Source organism: Panthera pardus, unplaced genomic scaffold (assembly GCF_024362965.1).
Source record: "Panthera pardus isolate Hobbes unplaced genomic scaffold, ASM2436296v1 HiC_scaffold_20, whole genome shotgun sequence".
In the NCBI taxonomy this organism is placed as follows: domain Eukaryota; kingdom Metazoa; phylum Chordata; class Mammalia; order Carnivora; family Felidae; genus Panthera; species Panthera pardus.
The window spans coordinates 73,516,799-73,539,495 of record NW_026526766.1 but is presented as its reverse complement, the minus strand read 5'-3'; the positions used below and the strand labels follow the sequence as shown (position 1 = coordinate 73,539,495).

Sequence of the window (22,697 nt, the reverse complement as noted above, 5' to 3'; positions counted from 1 at the left end):
CATCCTCCATGTCCTATAACCCAAATGGGCTCCGACACAGGCCTAGTGAGCCTACAGGTAGCTGCCATTTTCTGTGCAAGAAAAAAAAAAGCATCCAGATGCAACTGGCCAGCTAACCCTTACATAGGACTTGCTATGTGTCAAGCACTGTGCTAGTGTTTTTAATATTAACCCCTCTAATGCTCACTCTGCCCATTTTGCAGATAAGGAAACCGATGCTAAGTAATTTGCCCAAGGTCATGTGGTCTGAAGGAGGCAGATGTGGGTTTTGCATCCCGGAAGTCTGGCTACAAAGTGGACATCCTTAGCCACTTTGCTATCCCATTTTTCAGAGCAGCCGTGTAATGACTGTTTTTCCTGGGGGCATCACGTGTGCCACAGCACCTAGACCCACCCTGCACGCTCCCGCCAACTCACGCTGGACTTTGGTAAAATTACACCATAAAGAACATCTTCATATATAAGTATCTTTATATTTTAAAATCCTCCCCTTTAGATGTATTCCCAAAGAGGGATTGCCGGTACTAAGCTTTGAGAACCTCTGTTGATTTGGAAAGGAAATAGAGTAAACTCTTTTAAAAAGCGTTTTGTTGACTCACTTTGTTATTATGAAAGAGGTTCGTGTTCCATGAAGAAAACTTATTATATGCAAAAGAGAAAGAAAAAAAAAAAGACCCATAATCGTAGGCCTCTCCAAGTTCATCTCCATTAACAGTTTTGCTCCCTGGGTGTCACTGGAACCCCTGAGACCTCCAGTCAGTCGTCTGTGGGGAGTTGCTCCAAGCCCATCTCCAAGTTCAGTTCACCAACTCAGGAGCTCCACGGCTGCCTGCTTTGTGCACTCGTATCTTCAATGGGAAGTAACAAAGATCACTATTTATCATGAGGATGAGGGAGCCAAGCAGGCAGGACATTTCTGATCTGTTCCTTACCTGCTAGACAGGAGGTTTAGGTAAAGGGGCTCTGGGTTCCACCTGCTCAGGACAGCTGGGAGGTCCTGGCAGGAAAATCCAGGAGACAATTTAATGAATCATAGCCAGCAATTTTTTTTTAATAAAAAAAAAAAAAAAAGAATTAAAAAGCAGCAGAATGCAGGGGTGCCTGAGTAGCTCAGTCAGTTGAGCGTCCAACTCTTGGTTTCAGCTCAGGTCATGATCCCAGGGTCGTGGGACCAAGCCCCATGTTGGGCTCCTCAATGAGCATGGAGCCTGCTTAAGATTCTCTCTCTCTCTCTCTCTCTCTCTCTCTCTCTCTCTCTCTCTCTCTCCCTCTCCCTCTGCCCCTCTCCCCTGCTTGCATGCGCACTCTAAAATAAAAAAAATAAAATTTAAAAATTAAAAAACTGTATCAGAAAGCATCACTGGTGGTTAAGTGTAAATATTGTTCTCTGCTTTTGCTTTACCTTTATGAGTACGTGCATATGAGACGGTGATATAAAATGTTATTTCTTCCAGTGGGTCAGTCATGAACATTTGCTGCTGCCCAGCAGGGCACAGGCCCTGCAGAGGTCAGTTCTGTCAGGACACCAGGAGGCAGGAGTGAGATCGCATCTACAAAAGCACTTTACAGCATTAAACACTGTTCTGACTTCAGACCAGATCACCAAAGACTCGCTTTCTTCCTCTCATTTGCCTTTATTCCCCTCTAACTCCCCACCTACGTGCACCCCCTCAGAGACAAGAGTTCCGATACACTGAATATTCTGGTGGGCTCCCATGAAGGATAACGACATTTGGGCAGAATTTTGTGAGTCATCAGCTTTCAAGGAATTAGATTTATAATAATAAGTACTCAATGCTAAAAATTCACTGAAGTTCATCTTTCTTTGATGATTCATCTAATTTCATCAGCCCAGAATGCTCTATTCCAACCATTTCCTCCCACAGACCCATCTTTAGACCCTCAAATCCTATCTGTCCTTCAAACTCACACTCAAATACCACTTCCTCCAGGAAGTTGCCCTGGATTCTCTTTACCAGGATTCAACTTTCCCTCCACTAAATACCCTCAGCAACCGGTCTTAGAACACTGAACATTTTCTACAGCACGTTGTATGTGACTATGAACAGAATCCATATTGTTTCATCACCTTGGTGCCTATCAGGAGTCATCAGCCATAATTAGGACAATTATTTAATGGATAAATAAATTCAGAAGGTGTTTAGGATCTTGCAAGAGGAAGGATCATCACCCAAAAATGTTTTATCAGCATAAATGCAGAAAACCAAGTTATTAGAGAATTCTGGCTAATAAAATGAGATTAAAAATAATTTCCTGAAAAATTAATACGTGTGTAATAAGTAAAATATGTAAGAACAGACGTGAAATTAACACAGCTATCTCGGAGAGGTATGCAACTATGAAGTCTTTTTTACATATATGTTCTAGGTTTCCTCATTAAACATGAACCCTTTTCATAATAATAAAGTCAATGAAATTTTTTTTAAAGAATCTGCTACATTTCTTTTCCAAATCAACAGAGATTCCCAAAGCCTGGTACCAATAATTGTCCCAAAAGGGGCAGGATATATGGAAATGTATTAAAACTAATATCTACCCTTGATCCAGTAATCTCTCTTTGGGAATATATCCAAAGGAGATGGCTTTAAAATATCAGAATACTCTATTTATGAAAATATTTGTTACAGTGTAACCATATTAAAGAGAAATTAGAACGAACCTAAATGTGCAACAATAGAGTATGGGTTAAACAAACTACATTCTTTTCTGTGACTATTACGCAGTCTTTAAAAATGACAATGAGGTGCTCTGTCTCTCTCTGTCCCAAAAATAAATAAAAAACGTTGAAAAAAAAAAATTTTAAAAATGACAATGAGGAAGACAAAAGATGGGGGAAGGAAAAGGCAGGAGGCGAAACTAATACATTATGATTCAAATAATAAAAATATGCTTGTAAAATAACTAGAAGGAAATACACCGAAGTTTTAATAGGGAATATAAGAGGGCTGGCATTTATTTACCATGGTCTTTTTATTTCCTTACTTTCTGATTTCTCTGTAATATCATTAGGTTACTTTAATTATTTAAAAATTAACTTATTAAAACAAATATCAGCAAACATCTAACTGCGACCAGGGAATAATCTGTTTAGGAATATCGGTTTTGAATAAGCCATGACTACTGCTTCCCATCCCATTCAACAAGCACCTATTAGCGCCGCTCTGTGCCAAGGTACCCATGGTCCCTAGGGAAAGATACCTGAGCATCCCTGAGATACAGCGCATTGTGAAAAGTACTCCACAGACCTAACAGTTGGACTCAGGCTCTGTCACCTCCCAGATGTGGTGAATGAGAACATCAATTAGACACCCACAGTAAGTTCTCTAATGTCACTGAATTTCAGTTTCTGCCACTGTAGTGGCATTGAGGTCAGTCTGGATAATAAAGAGCGTCTGCCCAGTGAACAAACACACTAGAAAGCAGCCCAACCTGGTGAACAACATACATGCTATTCTACAGGTCAGTTCTGAAGACATGATTCCAGTGCTCAGGTTTATCTGCAAGTGATCAAGTTAAAAACAGTATTATACCTGTACACTCAGAGAACATCAGAATCCAGAAAGAGACCTAAGTACATGGAAATTTAATATCAGAGAAAGACAGCATTTCAAATCCAGAAGGAAAAGGTGGATTATTCAATTCTTGGCGTTACAGCAAGAAGCTAGACATTTGGAAAAAAACAGAGCCTAATCTCTATGCCCCTCCTCCAAAGCAAATATATTCCAAATAGATAATCAATTCAAATGTAAGAAAACAATGCATATACAAAATAAAAGAAGGATGAGTTTTTTTTAACGTTTATTTATTTTTGAGACAGAGAGAGACAGAGCATGAACAGGGGAGGGGCAGAGAGAGAGGGAGACACAGAATCTGAAACAGGCTCCAGGCTCTGAGCGGTCAGCCCAGAGCCCGACGCGGGGCTCGACCTCACGGACCGCGAGATCGTGACCTGAGCTGAAGTCGGCCGCTTAAGCGACTGAGCCACCCAGGCGCCCCAGGATGAATTTTTTTTAATTCTTTTTTTGTTTCCAGGTATTTGATCTTACAAATAATTGTGAGCACTCATGCGTGTTTCACATGGTATACAGACAGACCTATTCCTTCTGTGAATGTTCCTGGAAGACAAATTGTTGATTTGTTCAATAACATCAATGTTCAACTTTGTCTTTTCCCCGTCACAGCCATTTTTTAAGTGTACAGTTCAAAAGTGCTAAGTACATTCACGGTGTTGTGCAACAGATCTCCAGAACTTTTTCATCTTGCAAAACTGAAAGTCTATACCCTTCTACTTTCTGTTTCTGCCAGTTCGGCTACTTTCGATGTCTCACGAGGAGTAGAATCAGACAGTATTCGCCTTCTTGTGACTGGCTGGTTTCACTCAGCATAGTGTCCTCGAGGTTTATCCATATGGTAGCATGTGACAGGATTTCCTTTTTTTAAGGCTGAATAATATTCCATTTTATGCACAGACCATATTTTGTTTACACCCTCATCCGTCAATGAACCTGAGTTACTTCCACCTCTCGACCACTGTAAATAACACTGCAATGAACATGGGTGTATAATCATCTCTTTGAAATCCTGCTTTGAATTCTTCTGGATATACACCCAAAAGTAGGATTGCCAGATCATATGAGAATTCTATTTTTAATTTTTTGAGAAACTGCCATACTGTTTTCCATAGCAGCTGCACCAACAGTACACAGGGTTCCAAATTTTCCATGCCAACACTTACTTTCTGGGATTTTTTTTTTTTTTTTATAGTGACTATCCTAATAGGTATGAGTGATTTCTCATTGTGGTTTTAAATTACATTTCTCAAATGATCAGTGACATTGCGTGTATTTCCATATGCTTGTTGGCCATCTGTGTACCTTCTCTGGAAAAATGTCTGTCCAAGTCCTCTGCCCATTTTTTAAAAATCAGGTTATTTGGTTTTTGTTGTTGCACTGTAGGGGGTTCTTTATATATTCTGGAAACTAACCCTCATTCAGATATATGATTTGCAAATATTTTCTTCCATTCTGTAGGCTGCCTTTCACTATAAATTCTTAACGTGGGGAAGTCTTTTTAAGTGTGACACCAAAACAATATAGTCAGAATCCAAAACACAAAAATGTAAGCATTTTAAAAGTAAACATTTTATTGAACCACCACTAAACAGTGCTTTAAAAAAAAAAAAAAAAAGTCCAGGAAAAGAAATACTTGAAATCTAAACAGCAAACAAAGAGCCAATATCTCTAAAATCCAAAATTTATTGAAAAAATAAAGGAAGTGTGCCTTGGCAGCTCACTCAGTTAAGCATGTGACTTTGGCTCAGGTCATGATCTCACGGTTCGTGAGTTTGAGCCTCTCATTGAGCTCTCTGTTGTCAGCGCAGAACCCACTTCAGATCCTCTGTTCCCCTCTCTCTCTGCCCTTCCCTCTCTCAAAAATGAACAAACATTCTAAAAAATAAATAAATAAAGGAGCTTCTGGGTGGCTCAGTCAGTAAGCATCCAACTTTGACTCAGGTCGTGATCTCACGACTCCTGAGTTCAAGCCCCGTGTCAGGCTCTGTGCTGACAGCTCAGAGCCCGGAGCCTGCTTCAGATTCTGTCTCCCTCTCTCTCTGCCCCTCCCCAACTCACATGCACGCGCGCACTCGCTCTCTCTCTCTCTCTCAAAATAAACATTAAATAAACATTAAATTTTTTTTAATAAAGAATAAAATAAAGAATAAAAAAAATAATAAAAGAAAAAACAGACCACCCCAAGCGAAAAATCAGCCAAATGCTTGAAGAGACAATTCACATAAGAAGAAATGCAAGTAGTTAATAAAAGTATACTAAGAAATGTTCAACCTCATTAGTTTGCCCATCAGGACATCAATGATTAAAAAGTGGCAATACAACATGATGGCCACAATGTATAAGATGAGCACTCACAATCTCCTAGTAGGAAGGAAAACTAATACCACCTATAGAATGCAAATATGTTATGATTCAGCAATCCGCCTTTTTAGAGAGTAATGATAAAGAGATGACCACATAAGCTAGAAACCCTGCATGTAAAAGGTTTAGAAATAACCAAAATCCAATAGGGCACTGAGTTTAGGGACATATATACACAATAGAAATACAACGTAGTCAATAAAGTTAATAGGGACACATATACAATAGAAATACAATGTAGTCAATAAAGTAATAACAAAGATCTCTATTAACTGATGCAGGAAGATATCCAGGAGTTTAAAAAGAAAGCTGACTCGGAACAGCATGCAGAATATAATCCCATTTGTATAAAACTGTAATCGTATATATTTAAATATGCCGAGGGATGACTTAAATAATGCTCATCAAATGTGAACAGTGGTTGTCTCTGGGTGGTAGGATTTGGGGTGGTTTTCTCAAATAACAATCATATTTCTTCTATACTGCTTTAATGTTTTATGTAATGAATGTATTATTTTATAACTGGGGGTGGGGGGGGGGGGGGAGAAGAACCTGTTTTCACTTGGAAGAAAAATAAAAGTGGAGAACCAACTCTTGGACAGCATCTCACACTCAGAAACCAGAATGGAGACAGTCTAAAGAATGGAGTCTGAGTGAGGACTCTGACACTAATTAGCTGAATGACCCCTGGGCAGGTTAGCTTCTCTGCACCCTGGTTTCCTCACCTGTAAAATAAATATGATGAAAATTCTATGTCATGGAGTTATTTGGGGGGGATAAAGAAACTAACACTGGGTAGGTTCTCAATAATAATTAGTTTCAGGGCGCCTGGGTGGCTCAGTTGGTTCAGCATCCAACTTCAGCTCAGGTCACGATCTCGCGGTCCGTGAGTTCGAGTCCCGCGTCGGGCTCTGTGCTGTCAGTTCTGAGCCTGGAGCCTGCTTCAGATTCCTGTGTCTCTCTCTCTCTCTGCCCCTCCCCCACTCATACTCTGTCTCTGTCTCTCTCAAAAATAAATAAAATATTAAAAAAATTTTTTAAAATAATTGTTAGTTTCATTCTTCCCTTTGAGCTCATTACTAAAAGCACCCTAGCTGTATCTAACCCATATTAGGTACTCAAAATGTGTCAGGAGATTGAATGGGGTAGATGGATGGATGAACAGATAATCCTAAGAAAGACATCTGAAGGACAGAAAGATGATAAGGGGAAATGGGTGAGTGGGTAGAATGGGTGAGATGGATGGATAGGTGAATAGCTACACAGATGGAATGATGAGCAGACAGATGGAATGGCAGCTTATATTTTCAAAGATGACCACACTAATATACACACCCTCCAACACGTTTGATGTCACACTGACACAATGGGGCTTACGGCTCTCCTCTCGAAATGGGACATGTCTTTGTAACTGCCTCAACCCATAGATTGCGGTAGAAGTTATGCTATATGACTTCTGACACTAAATCATAAAAGGAGACACTGGGTCTGCTTGACTCTATCTCTGTTGGGACATGTGCCTTGGGAGACTCAAGGTGCCATATAAAGTCAGGCCATGTATGAAGCCTCCATGCTGGAAAGACCCCATGACATGGATGGATGGATGGATGGATGGATGGATGGATGGATGGATGGACAAACGGATGCCCAAGGAGTTCTAACTTCTTAAGTCTTCCAAATCCTGGCACCAGATATGAGAGTAAAGAAGGTCTGAAGATGACCCTGGCCACCATATGACCACAGTCACAGAGAAACCCTAAACCAGACCAACCGATGGACCTACTCCCAAATTCCCGACCCACAGAAACCGTGAGAGACAATAAAACAGCGTTGTGTTAAGCCACTAAGTTTTGGGGTGATGTGTTACATGGAAATTGGTATCTGAGACAGATGGTGAAAGGAGTCTGAGGCTGAATGCATGACCTCTCTATGCGGAAGCCCCGGAAATCAGCCACATCTTGTACTAAATACCAGGTCTTGTACACTTCTGCTGTCTGTTCCAAAAGCCTCCCGCTTACCTTTCTATTCCAAGCCTTTCTCACCTCCACTATTTATACTTCCAAAAGCCAGCCCTCCTCCAAGCTCTGACTTGGACCAACTGCCCTCCTGCCCCTGAACAAACTAACAGAACATGCTTTCTGAGCAACTAGTCCAAGCCCTGACTGTATAATAGGGCAAATGGAGGCCCAGAACAGGGAAAAGAGATTACCCCAGGCTCTGGCTGAGTTGGAAGCAGGGCTCAGACTTGAGACTATGGTTCCTACCGTGAAGCCCAGAGTTATTTCTCCTCCAACAGCCCGTGGGCTCCAGGTATCCCCAAGTTTGAGCTGTGCTTCCACTGCTTACTGCCAGTGATGGTAGTCCCCATCGGCCAGCCAGCATCGCCGCAGGCCCTGGCTGGGACGTGCCAGAGCTCCTGGCTCCAAGCATACCTTACATCTGTCTGGGCATAAATTTGCATTCTGAATCCAGGAGGCCCCGGTTCCAAGTATGTCAAATGTAATTAATTACAGCAAACCTTCTGCAACTGTTTTCAACGCAGTAATTAAAGGCTCTGTGAGCATGAAACACACAAGCCACCGGCCGGCTGAGGAGCACGGGGAGCTGGGGAATGGGGGACTGGGAGTCCCAGACCCAGGCCCCATGGAGTGGGGAGGGCAAGTTCCCGAGACCCCAGGGTCCAGTTCAGCCCCACTGTGAAGGGGAGGGCATCCAAGGGAACTGGTTTCAAGTCCTAGCCAATCACCGATGCCACAACTTGGACAAGCAACTTCACCTTCTTTGACCGGAAGCGAGAATGTTTAAGACTCAGCACCTCAAAGGGCTGCTGTGAGCCTCGTCTGTGGCCACCATCTGAAGTTGGAGCCGATCACCACTACCAGCTGTGTACCCTTTCACCTCTGATTCTCAATTCCCCAATGTTTAAAAAAAAAAAAAAAAAAAAAAAAAGCCTTCCTTTCCAGGGTGACTGTATTCACCGACGTATTAATAGATGTTAAATGATGAGCCCGGTGCCTGGTATGTAAGAGGCACCTGGCAAATGTGCCATGATTACTATATTTTGAGGCAGAAAAATTCTATTTTGCAAAAATCAGGTGAGATGAAGAATGCTCAACGTCAGCCTTTTGACAGAAACAGATCCTGAGTAAAAATCAAAAATTTGTAAGGTTGAATTTCCAACACATGGCTCAAACTCCTTTCAAAACACTGACAGCCAGAGAATTAAGTTACAAAGGTGGAGACTTGTGTTCGAGTCTAGCCAAATCTGCTGTCCTGTCCCCGCCCCCCCTGCCTGTACCAGGTTGGAAATCAGGAGAGCCGGATGACCTCCTCATCCTGCCAGCTCCATCCACTACTACAGTGTGCCCTCTGGTCTTCCAGAAGCCTTGCTTCCCAAATCTCTACACAGAGCACACATGACTTAGCAAGAGAATGACTTGTGGCCACTCGGGTCCCTAAATCCATAGCCCCTAATGTGACCTGGGTTTCTATGCCCAAACCAGCCCACAACTATGCTCTGATTCATAAACCCTGGTTCAACCCCAAATTCTAAATAGACCGGAATTTTCTGGCAAGTGGCGAGATCGCCAGGGGTAATCTTTTAGATTTGTTTTTGCTTGTCTTGTTAGATATACTTTCTTCCAAAGTGTTTAATTAATGTTTAGGGGAATGGATAAGCAAAGTGGAAAACAGTTTAAGTTTTCCTTCCTAAATTACCAATCTCTTTCTCTCTCTGTCCTAAGTTCCCCTCCATTTAACCACCTAGTTACACTGATGCCTACACCATTACATCATCCTTCTTCCCAATTCCAAACTCTGCATTCTTCACCAGTTACCTGATGAAGCGGGTGCGGTGGGGGCAGACTTTTAGATCAGCACTGTCCATTAGAACTGTAATACAAACCACATAGGCAATTTCAAATCTAGAAGCAACATTATTTTTGAAAAAGTGAAATTAACTTTATTAATATATATTCTTTAACCTAGTATATAAAGGGCTATCATTTTACCTTGGAATCAATATTTAAAAAATTATTACTGAGGGGCGCCTGGGTGGCTCAGTCAGTTAGGCATCTATCTGACTCTTGACTTCGGCTCAGGTCATGATCTCACGTTCATGGGTCCAAGCCCCGCATCCGGCGCTGTGCTGACAGCTCAGAACCTGGAGCCTGCTTCGGATTCTGTCTCTCCCTCTCTCTCTCTGCCCCTCTCCTGCTAGCGTGCGCTCTCTCTCTCTCTCTCCCTCTCAAAATAAATAAACTTACAAAAAAATTATGACTGAAATCTTTTACAATCTTTTTTTCCCTCTGAACATTTCAAAATGCGATGTGGACTCTACACTTACAGCCACATTTCAACTGGCTCAACAGCCACAGGTGGCCAATGGTTTACAATACACACTGGATGGCACAGATGTAGATCATCTCTACAAACCTTTTAAACCCTAGACTCCCCAGATCCAAAAAGACGACTAGCCTTACAACAAATTCCACTTCCAGCCAGTAGACCCCCAGGGAAGTGACCCCTCCCTGGGGCCTCGTTCCAGGCCAGTTTCAGTTTTATTTCAGATCAGTTTCACTTTCTGCTTTTTTTCCAGTATACATTATAAGAAACGCCCACATAAACACACTTAAATTTTTAGTTATTTTTCCCTGTTGATGAAATTAAAAAAAATTTTTTTTTAAATCTCCGGCATCCAAAGATGTGATCTATTCCAAGTACCCTGGCTATGTCCACTTAGCTAACAAAACCCTGAGCCCAAAATAAAAAGAAATGCAAACTCTCCACAAAATTTCACCTGATAAAATCCCCATCCTTAGTTCTCCACAAAAATGCTGGGACTGGCGAGAATTAGTCCAGCAGAGGGTCAAACCTGAGTGACAGAATGGCTAGCCCCTCGGGCATGCCGTCTTGGACAGTAACACATCCACTAAGCTTCTGACTCTGAATGTTACCAGTAAATCCCAAGCCAGGGGCTTTGCCCAGGGACACTCCAGCTCCTCCGCTCTGCAGAAGTCATTCCTACCCATGGGGTGGAGATGGCAGACTTCTTCCCTCCCTGGATCCCCCCGACTCCCCCCAAAACGAGGGCTGACCCCAGGGAATTCAAGATTCCATCCCTGACACAGAGCTCACTTCACTAGAAAGCAGGTTTTTCTGGGTTTTCTATAGCAGACTAGGGGAACCAAGCATCACCTGACTCCATCTATTCTCTTTAGCTCATAGATGAAGCCTCCTTCTGCTTTGTCAGCCAAAATATTTATATCATTTTTCTGTCGACTCAATACCGTCCTCACCTTGGCCTCCCTCCTTTCCTTTTTCTTTCTCCCTCTTTTCCTTTTTAAGAAAAGAAAGGAGTTGTCGCTAACATGTTTCTCCAGTTCTTCATTGTTTATAAAGCACTTTTAAATCCATTAACTCACATGATGCTTGCAGGAAGCCTATCAGGGAATATACAAGTGAACTGTTCTCCCACTTAACAGATAAACAAACAGAGGCTCAGCGCCCAGTGCCTTCCGGGGCTGGGCAGGTCACATTCGTGGGAACTGTCTGGAAAGGCAGAGTACATACCCTGTCCAAGGCCTACAAATTCCAAACTTTTTAAACCTGCAGCTGGCATATAAAATGAAACAAGATAAGGTGCCTTTGTGGGCACCCATCTATGACTCTGGGGTTCCACAATTTCCCAACAGGGCACCTACAAATAATGACTGGTGCTAGTTATAAAAATCCATGTGTAAAAAAAATAACACATATGTAGGGCTTCAGTCTCAAAAGCATTTTCAAGGAGGCCTGGGTGGCTCAGCCGGTTAAGCATCTGACTTCAGCTCAGGTCATGATCTCACGGTTCATGAGTTCAAGCCCCGCAAGGGGCTCTGTGCGGACAGTGCGGAGCCTGCTTGGAATTCTGTCTTTCCTTCTCTCTCTGCCCCTTCCCCGCCCCCTCCCCACCCCCCTCTCAAAAATAAAGCAATAAACTTTTAAAAAGATATTTTAAAAATAAATAATAAATAAAAAGTATTTTCAAAAAAAAAAATAGAGACAGTATATTCAAGAATGTCCTTTCATTTGATTCTTGTGGAGGATTATTTCCATCCCATTCCCCAGATGTAGAAATTAAGATTCCTCAGGGCTGAGAAACTTGCCTGTGGTCTTAAGTATGTGCAACAGCAAACGTGTTACATACCTAGGTCTTCATCCAGGAACCCGGGGGCCTGCCTTGCCCCTCTGCCATGTCATCTATACTACTCGAGTGGGGGACACTGCCCAACCCAGTGGCCCAACCACCAGCATCTCCCCCTTTGAAATCTGATCACTCCGGGATCAGGCAGAGAAGCAGGTCACCCAGCCCTGCTTTGATGAAAACCCCAAGGGTATCTAATTATAACAAGGAGGGAAGGGAGGAGTCAGAATCCTCTATTTCTCAAGACCAAATTAACTTTAATTTCATTTGACACAGTGTATGTGCTAGTAGGAAAGGCGATGGTTGAGGAGTTAGGAAATCTAAGGCCTGAAGTTTCATCTCTGCCTATTCACTGAGGTTCTGGGCAAGTAACTCCACCTCCCTTCCTGTGTGTGTGTGTGTGTGTGTGTTTATGTGTGTGTCTGAGGAACTAGATCAGCAATGACAAATGACAAATTGGCTTCATGTCCCATACTAAACTCAAGGGCTGGTTGCATCATACTAAGAAAGAAGGACTCTGAGGTCACTGGCCAGACTCCATGGAAAAGAGTGCCAAGATCGATTAGCAATGTCTGCCACAGGCTTGCAAATGGCGGGCAGCGGTATGTAGATTACTCACTTAACGGCCCTGGACTAGATAATGAACAAGTAACATGTTGCAAGTGAAAAACAACTCTGCCCTTTACAACTCTTTCTTCTCACAACCCCTCACAACTTTTTGTAAGGACCCAGTACTGCAGGCATCGTCACCATCATCCCCACTTTACATATAAGGAAACAGCACAGGTAAATGAAGAACTTTGGCAAAGATAAACCGTTAAGCAGCAGAGCAGGCAAGGGAGCCAAGCCTTATCCCTTCAATTTCGACCTGTTTGCTCCACCCTTGGAAATGTCAAACTGGTGCCCCACCACAGGTGGAAGATACTAAGCCTCCCTCCCACACACTACTTTCAGCTTTTAGACAAGGGGCACAGCAAAGTTACGAAACCCATCCAAAGACATGGAAGGGAAGGGGTGCTAATTCAAAGTTCCAGATGCTTCTTCCCAAGGCCAAGTCCCACCCTCACTGCACAAGTGGAGAAGCCAAGCTCAGAGCTAAGTGAGGCAAGCAAGAGAATCGGAAGTCCCTAATGTCACAGTCCACCCCAGCAAGAATATGACACCCTATCTCAATTCTAAGATGCCTTCTACTATTAAATACACCATTGCATCGACAACAGCTTTCAGTGACGAAGAAAATGAAAGGGAACGCACTGACAGAAAACATGTATTGTTAAAACCACCCCAACTTCAGAAAATTTGAACATGTGCAAACATAACATCGAGGAAATATGGTGTCCTTCAACCTGGGACCCTGTGCTCCCTTGCTGGACACCAGCATTAAAAGTGACTGTTTTAGGGGCACCTGGGTGGCTCAGTTGGTTAAGTGTCCGACTTTGGCTCAAGTCATGATCTCACAGTTCGTGAGTTCAAACCCCGCATCGGGCTTGCTGCTGTCACCCAATCAGCACGCAGCCTGCTTCGGATCCTCTGTCCCCCTCTCTCTGCCACTCCCCCACTTGCACTCTCCCAAAAAAATAAGTATTTTTTTAAACGACAGTGTTTTATAAAGCTTAAGAAAAAAAACCAAGCAAATATACAGAATGTCCTCATATTTCTCCCGTTAGGTTTTCCTTGAATCTTTGGCATCTGCAAACCATCATCCCACCATGGATAAGATCTGACTGAACATCAAATCACACATTTAGCTGCCACTCATTTAAGGTGTTCCAGGTGTGCTACAAACAGCCCCCAGGTGCCCCGTTCCTGGGCCCATGACCAAGACAACCAGCCCCTAGAGCAAACACACAGGGTACCAGGGTACTACCCAGCCCTTCTGCCTCAAGGCTCTCCCCATTCCCACCACCTCAGAACTGAGTCCATTCGCCATACCTGCCCATCAGCCATCTGGATGATAGCCCTACCTGGCCCCCCATCCATTTTAAAGAAATAGTTTCTATGGGAGGAGTGAAGAGGGTGGAAAACTCTTTCAAAACTACCCAAAACGTGTAAGGTCAAAGGAGTGTTATCACTTTCCGAAGAGTCCCTCTGATGTATTACTCCATATGACTCCAAAGAAGGCACGGGCTTCAGCGCCAGCTCTAGGAACATGTGCTTAGTGCATTTCCTAGTAAAAGAGTGCTTTTACTAAATAGCCAAACCCAAACTGGTCACCTACTCTTTGACCAAATAGCCAAACCCAAACTGGTCACCTACTCTTCACTAGACTCAAATCCAACAGATCTGAGCTATTTCCAAAAAGTCAAATTAAGTCATCAAATCTTTATTGAGCTGCTGCTCTGTGCCAGACCCTAAAATGAATAACCCATGCTCTCTGCCCTCAAGGAACTCACAAGCTGGCTAGAGAAACAGAAAGGCAAACAATTAAGTCTCATCTGTGGGCCTACGGTATTTGGGGAGTACTGCGGGGTGGGCACAGATAAACTCCACCTGGGGTCGTGTAGGGACTCCACAGAAGGAGAACATGCCAGTGGTCTTGGGGGTGGGGGGGTTTGGTTCCTCAGAGCGGAGATGAATGAGGGGAAGGGCACTAGAGACAGGAGGCCCAGCAGAACAGAAGCTCGAAGGTACACAGTTCACCCGGGATTAAGATTCATCCCTTTTAAAGACTGTGCCACAGGCTTTGAAACGAATCCAGAAATATTCAGAGGAGCTAGAGCATCCCTGGAATGAACGCATTAAGAACACTTTTGACAAGAAAGACACGCAAGGTCTAAGAAATGTCTCATCCCCGTGTTTTAGAGCAACAACCAAAAAAGTGGACCTTTTCTAATGTTACCTAACTCTGCCCAGTGAAGATAAGGCCCCAGGTTTCCAGAACCAGAAAAACTGTTGTCACTGCAACTCAGTCTCCCCAAATGGAGACCCACTGGCCACTGGGTCAACAGGTAACTGACATGTATTGACCACCTTCTAAGGACCACCTTCCTAGGACTGGTGGGTGTATTCACATGTGCTGCTTTCACATCATCGTAAAATGGCCCTTCAAGGTCGAGAATATAACCCCCCTCTTTCCAGATGTAGAAGTTGTGGTTCCACAACCAGAAGTGACTTTCCCAAAGTGACACAAAGCTAACCATGCCATAAGGCTGGATTCCAAACTCTGGTCTGGTTGATTTCAAATCCCGCTTTCCATTTCACCAACTGGGAGGATGTCAGAAAACGTCTAGCTTCTGACCTAAGGCCCTGAGGTCTATCCGGGGCAGTTCTCTGGCAGTCCCATGCTCCGCTCGGAAACGGACCCCACTGACAGACCATCCTTCCCCCTAATCCCCCTCCTGTCAGATCCCAACCCTGGTCCTATGCACCTGCTGTCTTCCTATACCTTCATCTTTCTTTCAGGCAATACTTTATTTAAAACCCATCTCCTACAACTGCCTCCTGCACTTGTACTTCTCAACTTCAAGGGCACACATGCTGAGACACATCATCCTGGGGTTTCTAGCCATCATTTGTCATTTTTAACTAAAGCATTCTGGCCTAATCCTGGCAGAAGACTGCTTGGGGACAAATAAAAGAGAGGTGTGGACCACTTCAGCCAGAAGAGGCTAAATGGTGGAACTCATCACCACTATAGGCTGAAACACCGCAGAGCATCTAGGGCTCAGGAAGGAAGTCCCACCAAAAAAAACCAAGAGCTTTGAAAGATGTGTCACTAACCTTCTGAGGCCACCCTGTAACAACAACTAGACGGAACACTGGTCTGGCCCTGTGCTGTCCAAGACGGAAGCCACTAGCCACAAGTGGCTAGTGAGCACCTGAAATGCGGCTAGTCAATAAAGACTTAATACCTCCCAAAGAAAGAATATAAAATATCACATTAGCAATTCTTTATATGAATGAGATGCTGGAATGATGGTCTGGTGGATACACTGGGTTAAATAAACTATATTATTAAAATGAATTCCACCTGTTTCCTTTTACTTTGGGAGGGGTATCACTAGAAAGCTTAAAATTATGTGTGTGGCCCACATTTGTGGCTCAAATTGTATTTCTACTGGACAGTGCTAGTCTGACACATGTTAAAAGATGAGAAGACAAAGACAGCAAATTCTGGAGTTTCTAGGAAGCGCATACACAGAAAGATACTCCCAGAGTCCGATTAAAATTTAAGTACGGCACCAACACAAAGTCTGCAGTTCCAGAAACATTCTTCTGGCAATCTGAAGTAAACGTGCGGAATAAAAGTAAGCGTGGCTGCTCTCCCCCGCACCAAGCCAGGTATGCCGCACTTCTTGAAAGTCCCCTTTCCGGGGGCGCCTGGGTGGCTCAGTCGGTTAAGCAGCCGACTTCGGCTCAGGTCATGATCTCATAGCTTGTGAGTTCAAGCCCCGCATCGGGCTCTGTGATGGCAGCTCAGAGCCTGGAGCCTGCTTCAGATTCTGTGTCTCCCTCTCTCTCTGGCCCTCCCCTGTTCATGCTCTGTCTCTCTCTGTCTCAAAAATAAAACATTAGGGGCGCCTGGGTGGCGCAGTCGGTTAAGCGTCCGACTTCAGCCAGGTCACGATCTCGCGGTCCGTGAGTTCGAGCCCCGCGTCAGGCTCTGGGCTGATGGCTCAGAGCCTGGAGCCTGTTTCCGATTCTGTGTCTCCCTCTCTCTCTGCCCCTCCCCCGTTCATGCTCTGTCTCTCTCTGTCCCAAAAATAAATAAAAAAACGTTGAAAAAAAAAAATTTTTTTTTAAATAAAAAAATAAAACATTAAAAAAAAATTTAAAAAAAAAAAAAAAAGAAAGTCTCCTTTCCGGCAAGAGAACGTGCCAGAGATGCTGCCTTCACCCTGGCACCCGTCTTTCCAGGCTTCTCCAGGGCCAACAGGCTGGAGTGTGTGCCCGACCACCAGGCAGCTGAGACTTCTTCACGGGGCGGGGGGAGCGTAAGGCAGGCTCAGCCAGGGGACAAACCACACACCTACTCCATAGATCTACTCCACAGGGTTCAGGTTAAGTCAACTGGGATGGTAAGTTAGGAAAGCGTTAAGTGGGGAAGTGCGGGCTGTGTGCAGCGTATCCAGACAGATCTGCAACACTGGTCCAGTACCTTGCTGACTCCTTTAACTGTGACTCACAGTTGGGAAATTACACACACAGGTGCACACGCCTATCGGCAAATACAAATCAAACCAAGTTTCACGAGACCACGCTTACCTTCCACATCGCACTCTGCCTCTGCTATTTTGTGTCCTCCTGTACTCGCTTCCATTCTTTTCTCTAGGTTTATGCCAATCGCGAGCCACTAATTTCACGGTCATGCTTTACAACCTAGCCTGGGTGTGGTGGATAACAAGCGTACTCTTCACTCTGTGATGGACGCTGCACCCCTCTCTCCAGAATACGTGCATCCAGATGTGACCCTCAGGATCCTTCTCAACACAGTGATCCAGGCAGCTACAGCCAATCACTGAAGTCAGAATCAGAGATGAAATCTATTTTTGATTATTCTTGTTCTGATCCAAAACTCTCAAAAACTGAGGCTCAGGAGGAAAAAGTGATTTGTCCAAGGTCATATGGCGAGACCTTGGGTGAGCCATGGCACCTGTGGACCCACAAAGCCACTTCACTTTACATCACCAGGGAGGAGACACAACTGACACAAAACATTACGAGAACGTGGAAAAAATTTAAATTTTCACCATGACCGTGAAAAGTCAGCTTATACATCCACTAAAACACGGCAGGGAAGTTCTTATCACCCCACCAAGAAGAAGACATGAGGATTCTGAGGTCAGAGGAAGCAACGTGCCAAGAGCTGAGTCAAAGGTTGGGGGAAAATCTGTATGTGACAATGGAAGAGTTTTGAAACTCTGTTTCTCAAATGAAACAAACCATTGGCTGTTTATTTTCTAGAACCAGAGAGAGGTCAGCCTTCCACTGACCAGCCATCTTTGTTGCTTTTCTTCTGCAAAAGCAAGAGCCCTTGTTCAAGTTCACCTCTGTGCAGGGCTGAAAGTATAAGCAAACCCTTTTTCCTAGCTTGGTCCAAAGTCAAGCTATAAAGCAGGCCCTTGAAATTTCAAACCTTATTAGAAGGAAAAAAAAAAAAAAAAAAAAAAAACCTCCTTAGGCAGAAAAGCAAAACATTAAGTAATAAGAGTCTCTACTGTGAAACAGTATAAATGATCTTTCACCAAAATAACTCAGCCCATCATCAAATTACCACCCCTCAAGTCCAATTTGCCAGATTTTTTGCCCAATATTACAAGAGAGTTTGGTGAACAGACATAGGCTAATAAAAATTAACTCATATATCCATTCTGGTCACACTTCCATCTAAAATAGGAGGTGAGAGAGGCAAGGCCTAGGTCAGATCTCAGTCCTGGGAGACGCCAATAGAAACAAAAGAGAACTGACCCCGCCCCCAACAGTACCATCATGCACCTCTATTTCCTTTACAACAAACATGATCAGAATAACCAATTTTTTTAAAAAAGGAAAAAACAAGTCTACAAAACAGAAATGATTTTCAAGTCCTCACCAGGGGTTCCCCTTAAGCCATAGACAACACGTCGAAATTTCAGCAGAATGGAATTGAAAATCTGAGTTGTGTGTCAGGAGACCCAGGACACACAAAGGACGTGCTGCAATATTTTTATTCCTTGCACCAGAAAGAACCTGTTATCTACAACCCTGACTTTTTCTCAGATGCCCAGTAGGGGTGCCCACCTACCCCTCCCAGCCTGGGGTATAGCTCCCCTCCAACACTTGCTGAACTCAGGCCTACTGTCTCATGAGGCCTCCAAAGCCCTCGGAAATTATAAATTCTTTGACCGTCCTAGGCATCGGCCTAAATAATTCAACAGGAAAAAAAAATTTTTTTAATTATGCTACTTAAAAAAAAAAAAAAAAAAAAAAAAAAAGCTCATTCCAAATATGTCAGAATGTGGCCAGTCAGCCCTGAAGGATTTCGTTACTAAAAAAATAAAATCTCCTAAATGCAATGGCGATGATGGGAAGTGTCGAACCTCTGCCGCTGTCAAATCTATTTCACAGAATTCACATCCCCTCAGAAATTTGAATCTCCACAAAACGGGGTAGGAATGCATGAACTGGGGCCACCATTTTTTCCAAGACCAGCTGGTGGCTGGCGAAAGGGACACAGGGTTTCCTGTCCTAGCCCTGTGTGACCCACCATCAGCCCCCAAGCAAGGTCCCACCAAGATTCCCCCCCCCCCCCACTTTGGAGAGAAAAATTAAAACTTTTTTTTTTTATTCAAAATCCCCAGCAAGTTCAACCAGATACTAAACCATCACAAATAACCCTTCAACTTTGGGTGGGTACCTTATTTCCATCTGTTAAATTTTAATTCAGTCAATATTTGTCTTCTAAAAAAAAATTTTTTTTGTTTTTGTTTTCCCCTTCGTGTGATTTCATTTTAAGGCCACAAAACTACATCAAATACTGTTTGCATTTGCGTTCCCATGTTCCAACATGTTCCAAAGGCAAGTACGTTTGGGTTTAGCTTTTGTGTGTATTTTTTATTTTTTTTTGCCTTTAAAAAAAATTAAATTTTGCAGCTAGAATCAGCTGAATTGGTGTTTTACTCCATTTTTTTCAGCAAACTTAAGTGTTCCACTAGAAAAGATGGATAAGAATCAGAATTTTGATCTCCTCTCTGTCCTTCCCTTCTTTTATCTTTCCTTCTTAAGTCAGTAAAATTTGTGTTTTTAAAATCACAACCCCCCCCCCCAAAAAAATGATCAAAGCTAATGGATTTTCTTTTCCCCTTTGAAAGTAATCAAATTTGTGAAAAATACCAAATGCTAATAAACTACCAACCCCACATCACAATCAAAGAGGCCTAAAACCAATCTGGATTTTTTTTTTAAATAATAAATTTTTCAAATTGGAAGAGTAAGCAAGCACAGAGAAGGGAAAATTCTCTCCTACCAAGGATTCTTCAACCCTTGTCTTTATCAATTGATTCAGTCGCATGTCATAAAAAATGAGCTTCTGTGAATCCACTGTTAGTTTTTTCATAATAATGTTAATTATGCATATCTTATTTTAATGGCGGTCTCTCCTACAAATCTGTGGGCTACTCAATTTGTATAATGTGATGAATTTACATTTTTTTTCCCCACTGAATATTGCTAAAAAAGGTTCCTGACATTTTCTGGATAAAACAACAACAAAAAACGAAATGCCTAGACCTTTCAGGAAACAAAATCAGAAAATAGTCTTAATTATTCCATCAAAACAAAAAACAACCAAAAAAAAAAACAACAACAACAACACAAAACCCAACAAATCAGGGAAAAAAGACAGGATTTCACTAACTTTTCCAGTTTCTGTTTTTCTTTAGAACCTTGGGATTTAAATGCAGTAAAACGTAAATGCGAAATTAAAAAAAAAAAAAAAAAAACTACAATTTTTGGGTGTGTCCAAAGCCAACATTTTAGGGTCTATTTTCTCTTTGAAATCCTTCCCCCTCGAAAACAGAAAAACTTTACATATTACCAAATGGTGAAATTAGTCTTTTCTGCCCGCTGGGCTAAACAAGTTCCAAATTACAATGAAGTACAATTTCTAATTGCTTCATAAAGCCAATTCTCCCAGTTTTCTCTAAACTCAACAATTTCCCTCCTTTCCTCATTCCAATTAGTTTTTTTCTCAAACTAAAAGGAGTTGGAAAGCCAAAATGACTTCAGTTTTAGGAGGCTTTCTCCTTTCTCCCCCTCAAAAACTGAATTCATTCAAATTCCAGCTTAATTTTCATTTACATATTATCTGGATTTGGCTTCAGAAATAAAAATTGTCTCCATGCTCCCAGAAAGATCAAAGTGAAAATTTTCACCCCAAAAAAGAAAAAAAAAGAATCCTTTCCCCCTCCGCTGCCTTAGAGTGCAAACTTTTGAAAAAATAAGAAATAAAAAATATTTCTTTTCAATTTTAATTTCTTTTTTTTTATTTACAAAATAGTATCCTCTAGGTGGCGTCGTTTTAATGGGAAAAAACTACCGTTTGAAGAAAAATTAGAAAAAAAAATTGAGAAAGGGAAATATGGCCTAAAAAAAAAAGACTGTTGCAAAGATGGGGTGCCAGAGGGGAAAGACCTCCCGGGGGGGGTCATCAGGGACCCCGAACGCAGAGGGGGTCAGGGGGAAATTGCAAATTTGGGGGGGAGGGGGGAGAGCTGGAAGGGGTTGCATTTTTGCAAAATGTGAATTGTCCAAACTGAAATGGCTGCTCTGTTCTCTCGCCGCTTTGTTTTCTGGGCTCCGGTCCGAGCCCGGGGCTGGAGGGGGCGCTGGGTGGGGGCCCGAAGAGACCCCCGCGTCACCCCCAGCCTCCTCACGCCCCGCGGCGTCCGGGGGGGGCCTCCCCAGACCCCGACCCCCTGGTTTGCGCCCACAAAAAGCCCGCAAACGTGCCCAGGCACTTTGCATTTTGCAAATCTTGCAATGAAGTGGCGCAGCGCCCCGGGCCCCGGCCCCCCGGGGTCCCCCGCGCGGTGCATGCCCCCGGCCCCCCGTCGTACCTGCGGAGCCGCCGCGCCGCCCGGCTGGTTCATGGGTCCGTGCGGGAGGAGGCGGCCCCGGCGCGTCCTGCTCCTCCCGGGCCGGGCTGCTGGTGCGCGCACAATGCCGCCGCCGCCGCCGCCGCTGCCGCCGCCGCCGCCGCCGCCGCCGCTCCCTCCTCCGCCCGCCCCGCTCAGGCCGGGGGGGCGGGGGCGCTGGGGGCGCGCGGGGGGGGGCGCCCGGCCCGAGCCCCCACCCCCGACCCGCACCGGCCGCCGCCGCCGCCGCCGCAACCGAGCCGCCCCTCGCGGGGCCGCCGCCGCCCCCCGCCGCCCTGCCCGCCCCCGGGCCGGCCTCGCCGCGCGGCCCGCGAGCTCCGGGCCTCGGCCTCGGCCTCCGCGCCGCCGGCCTCCGCGCCGTACACAAAGCCGGCCGGTCCCCGGGCGCGCCGCTCCGGCCCGCCCGCCAGCCTCCCGGCCGCGGCGCCGCCGCCCCCCAAACTTTCCCGCGCCGCGCCCTGCCCTCCCCGCGCCCCCCGCGTCCGCCCCCCGGCGCCCCTCTGCCCGCCCCCGGCTCGCCAGCCCCTCGCAAAGGTCATGTTCGCGGTTGAAAAAAAGTTTGGGGAGCCGCCTCTTGACGGAACACAAGGGGTTAATGGGAACTCTTCTGCTCCCCCCACCCACCCCCCAAAAATCAGATTGATTTTTTAAATAAAGTTTGAAGAGCTGGCCTTATGGAAGAATCGCGAGGCTCGGCGGGGATGCTCTTCTTGCCCCTGCCTGCCCCCCCCCGTCAAAACCCTCTAATGTCATTTAAAAATAAAAGTTTGAAGAACTGGCCCTGGGTCAGACAAGAGAGGTTAAGGGGACTCTTTCTAGCCCCCCAATCAGATGGATTTTAAAAATAAATATTTGAGGAGCTGCTTTTATGTGAAATGCGGGATGAAGAGAATTATTTCTGTCTACCTTTGTCAACATCTTTTTAAAGAACAGATTTATTTTAAAAATAAAAGTTTGAGGGAACTGGCCCTGGGTGAGACACTA

General features: G+C 44.3%; 2 protein-coding genes across 6 annotated transcripts in view; both read right to left on the bottom strand.

Moving 5' to 3' along the window:
* The window catches only part of ZNF618 (zinc finger protein 618), a 185,468-nt gene extending 163,303 nt beyond the window's left edge, over positions 1-22,165 (bottom strand). For all 5 annotated transcript variants that reach the window (XM_019454088.2, XM_019454087.2, XM_019454092.2 and 2 more), the window contains exon 1: positions 21,675-22,165. In XM_019454088.2, the coding sequence (XP_019309633.2) occupies positions 21,675-21,707 (33 nt within the window). In that variant the 5' untranslated portion in view covers positions 21,708-22,165. The remainder of the gene's footprint in view (positions 1-21,674) is intronic.
* On the bottom strand, positions 21,848-22,252 carry LOC128778595 (rRNA 2'-O-methyltransferase fibrillarin-like). Its single transcript, XM_053908009.1, has one exon. It carries the CDS (start codon positions 22,250-22,252, stop codon positions 21,848-21,850), a length of 405 nt encoding a protein of 134 aa, XP_053763984.1.
* Between the last annotated feature and the right edge of the window lie 445 nt (positions 22,253-22,697).

What these genes read in the sequence shown, in the direction of transcription:
- LOC128778595 (XM_053908009.1), bottom strand. Translation starts at nt 22,252, where the DNA reads ATGACCTTTGCGAGGGGCTGGCGAGCCGGGGGCGGGCAGAGGGGCGCC.